Source organism: Polistes fuscatus, unplaced genomic scaffold, assembly GCF_010416935.1.
Source record: "Polistes fuscatus isolate 324 unplaced genomic scaffold, CU_Pfus_HIC Scaffold22, whole genome shotgun sequence".
Lineage (NCBI taxonomy): Eukaryota > Metazoa > Arthropoda > Insecta > Hymenoptera > Vespidae > Polistes > Polistes fuscatus.
Window position 1 is genome coordinate 2909389 of NW_025113099.1, and position 4343 is coordinate 2913731.

At 32.1% G+C, this 4343-nt stretch overlaps 1 protein-coding gene and 1 long non-coding RNA gene across 2 annotated transcripts; both read left to right on the forward strand.

The window, feature by feature from the left end:
• The first annotated feature begins 2944 nt into the window (after positions 1–2944).
• On the forward strand, positions 2945–3292 carry LOC122518018. The gene is made up of 2 exons (XR_006303960.1): positions 2945–3028; positions 3135–3292. It is a non-coding gene; the product is annotated as an uncharacterized LOC122518018 (long non-coding RNA).
• Positions 3293–3316: 24 nt separating this feature from the next.
• On the forward strand, positions 3317–3910 carry LOC122517916. The gene is made up of 2 exons (XM_043636534.1): positions 3317–3437; positions 3535–3910. The coding sequence occupies exons 1-2, from the start codon at positions 3317–3319 to the stop codon at positions 3873–3875; spliced, it is 462 nt and encodes a 153-aa protein (XP_043492469.1). The 3' UTR covers positions 3876–3910.
• Positions 3911–4343: the final 433 nt, after the last annotated feature.

A 4343-nucleotide genomic window follows, 5' to 3' on the forward strand; every position in this document is an offset into this window, starting at 1 on the left:
CATTCTAATTGAAATTGCAATAGTATAAAGAATAGTTATCGAATAGTTATAATAATTAACAAATGTTCTTTTTTGAAGTAACGTAAGTATGTTTCTATATATAAGTTTGTCTTCTTAAATTAGAATTTTTGTACTTAATGAAAAATCTTAAAATATATGGAGTATTTTACGAATTTTTGTCTTTAATATAAATGGATGTCTACCGAGAATATCTGAAAGACAGAGAACTTGAAAGGTAAGTATGGCTCACATCGTTCCTTGGATCGGAACCCGTTACTTTCTCGTCCCTCTTCACGTCGAGGGACTCGATTCTGCCCCTCGCATCCCTTCTTCATTCTCGTTCCAGAGTTGAAACTCGCTGCTGGGTAAGAGGGAAAAGTGGATTCCAAAATACGGAGGAATTTTGATAATGCAGTAGTCGATTAGTCGAGTTCGTTGAACAATCGAGCGTTCGTCGAATTTTTTAAAAATTGCATTTTATATTTTTTTTGTAAATTATTGTAAATGATCTATCGATATCGATTACTAGCTCTTCTAAAAAATGATATTACGATTCCGTTGCTGTGTATGAAAGGTCAACACGTATGTTCGAACTTCCGGTGATCGAACGGTATCGAACAAAAGCCGTTCGAGACTATAATGATTGACATTCGAATAATTTAGAAAAATTTCATCCCAATTCTTGAAAACTTTTGGTTACTATGAGTTAACTAATTGAATAAATGCTAAGATTCAAAAATGTACGATCCAAACCGATCATCTATAATATAAATTATTTCATAATTATTCAAAATAAATCAAACACATTACTACGCTAAAAAAAAATATTTTTGTTCATCAATGAAAAATTAAATATTAATATTTGATAATGAAATTAGAAAAATAAAAATAAATAAATAGGTTGTCTAACTGTTGTCCTGATTATTAAGACGATTATATGACTTGTTCGGGTTAGAAACGATGTCGTCTGGGACGATCAAGATGTTGATCACGATCCTTGTACCGGTAGGTGACGATGACAATTATTTTCTCTATTAGTACGGTACTTCGAGCCAGATAAATTATAATCCCAGCTCAGTTTTTGCATATAACATTGATTTATCTATTAATTTTATTCGTCAGCACCGCGAGAATCGTACAATTTATTTCTTATATAATTAATTGTTTTATTATGTCATTATATGTTTATCATTTTTAAAAGTTAAACGTTATATCATCGATCGGTGTGGATCAATAAGCTATACTTTATGGTGTGCCAGATTTATCAAATGTAACTTCTGTCATTTCATGCCGTTATATTTAACGATCAAACAATGATCGATCGTTTATAGGTCGTCTAAGAATACTATCGTTGTATTCGTTTAACTCTTTGTAATATAATATTTCAAAGGGTATATTTCTGAAGTGTATCATTTTACACAAAGGATTAGATTCCCTTCTTTTTTCTTTATCTTATATAACATATTTTATTTCTTTCTATATAAACGCTAGTAATAATTTATAAATAAATGAAAGTAATTTATAATACTCTTGTTACCATATTTGTATTTACAAATCGCTTGTAACTTTATTTCGCATTATTTCGCTTTATTTCGCTAACGTTGATCGCAATAAGAACTCCTGTGCCACTGATCTATTCGATATTTTAAATAAATATCCTACTTATGCATTAATCAATGCTCACTCACGCGTTCAATAAATTTTCTTTTTTTTTGGAAGATTTAAGAATGTAAAAATGATAACAAAGAGAATAAATGTAAGAAATCGATCTAAATTCCATGGAAAAGTTAAATTTATTTAGAATGAATTACACCGAACAAGGAATGGTCGTAAATAATATTAAGTTGCATTCTATGCGATCATAAATAAAACAGGAGTCTAATTACCTCTATGATATTTCTTGAAATTCCATCGGGAAACCCTACGGGAGGTAACGTTAGTTATTTCGAGAGTACACACTCGGAGAGTTACTTTTGCTTGCAACAGTCGTCTTTGTAAAATATACGACGCACGGTGATTTTAATCGCACACTTTGCACGCTAAATATCATTTACTCGTTTTTATACCATAAACGTATTAAAGTATATTATTATCGCATCGTACAGAGTATGTGTACACATACGGTATACATTGTAAGATGTAAAAATATCTTTGGGTTGGGACATCCGATTATGTGACGAACGCTACATTGATAATAGTAAATATTTGAATGAATGAATGAATTTTTGACAAGTATAATAATATTAATTAGTAGAAATAAATGAATAAAATGTTTGCGGATAAGGGACGTAAAAATATTTTCAATTTAATATCGGTTGAGAAGAGAAATGATGTAGCAATCATAAAGGATTTGCAAGAAAGAGTAGGAAAGGTGGTATGGGAGAATGGGTGCAGTAGAAAAAAGTAGAAAAAAGTAGAAGAAAGGAAACAGAATGAAAAAGAAATAGAGAGGAAGAGATTAGAAGTGGAATTCATGCTGGGCATTGCACGATAAGCAGTGCAAATTTGTTGTCGTAGCGTTCTTGTCGTTGTCGTCGTCGTTTGAAAGGTAGAAGTGAAAAATAAATGTGCTTTAGCAAATTAGCAAAGAGCGCACATAGCGTTTTTCTTGGCTATATCATCGTACGGTGCAAACATTTCTAAGGCTCTGACAGGTAGGTACTGTACGTTGTACTCGATATGGTGCCAGCGAACTTTGTTTACACAGTCTCGAGTTAAATACACGTATAAAGGGAGAAGTGAGTCTAAGTTGCAAGCCATTGCGTTAAAATCACGATGGCGAATAGTCGAGTACTCGTACTAGCATCTTTAATAATCGTTACATTTTTGAGTGTCCTTTGGAACGAATCATATTTGGTTAAAGCCGATTCCAATGTTATTACTACCGAAGAAAATACTACGGACGAGGAAAAGTTAATGATCGATTGTCAAAATTCTGATTACAGGACATATATCCAATGTCTCAGACATCCGAGTTATAAAGGGAACAAAGTAAAAAGACATTTTCCTGATTTAACAACGGAAATAGGTAAACATTTTTGCCGATCTGATGCGACAATTTTGTGTTTTATTTGATCATTATTTATATAAAATAAGAAGGAAGATTATTATGAAATATTTGTTCCTTTCGATAGATCATGAATGCATGGATAAGTGCGTTAAAAACTGCAGAACAACCACCAATCATGATTGCAGTTCAAAATGTTCTCATTGCATAAGAAGAAAGAAACAGAGAACTCAAATCATTACGGAATACGAGACCGAGTGTATAGAGGGAGATTGTAATAAGAAAGACGATAAGCCTTCCGTCGTGGGCATGGCCAATATCACCACGAACATGGTTATTAATAATGTTATCCGCCCTGATACAGATGAATCTTCGGTTTCAACGACTAAACCGCCCCATCTCCGTCCCGATTGCAATTGCACTTGCTGCGGTAAGTAAATTTGATCGAAAGTTTACCTTGCTTTATTTTTATTTGAAAAAGAATAATTAATGAAATTTTCTCAATGAAATTTTCTCACTGAAATCAGATGACTGTCCACCATGTCCATCATGGTGCTGTCCTCATCATCGTGATCATTATCATGGTGGTTATTATGGAGGTTTTCACGGGGGCCTGCAATTATCTTTGGTACCACAATTATCTTTGGGATTAGGCCTTAGTCCATCTTTTGATTGTATTTATCCATATCATTGGTTTTGCAATCGTCATAATCATTACCATACATCAGAAATAGATTGTTCTGGATGCCACCATCCAATTAATCAACACAGATGTCACTCATCTTGTTACGAACACCATTCATATGGTTCACGAATGAAAAGAGAGGATGAACCTTGTAAGAGTCCCCACTGCGTTGGAGGAATTTAGATTTCTTTCGAACAATTAATTATCTCATTTTATACAAATTATTTTTCAATGCAATCATGTTAAGTTAGAATAAATAATAATTGTAAAATTCGATCATACTATCAACAAGATAATATTATATTTTTCTATTTAAACAGCAAAATGAGTCACGCTGTGCTATCATATTATCTCAATAGGAATAGGAAGAGACATCAGCATTACTCATTTATTTGTCCAATCATGTGAATAAAAAGGAAAAATATACGCTTTAGAACTAAACCTTCCGTATATTATGATTTACGTTGTAATATTTGATCGGAATCCGATGTTATATTAATCATTTATATTATAATATATGTAATAACAAAAAAATGTGTAATAAAACACATTATATAAAGAATGTATTCATTCAATTAAATCGTTAAATCGGCGATCTAATAAAATCATTTTTATTGTAATCGTGTAAAATAAAGTTTGTGCCCCTGTAAG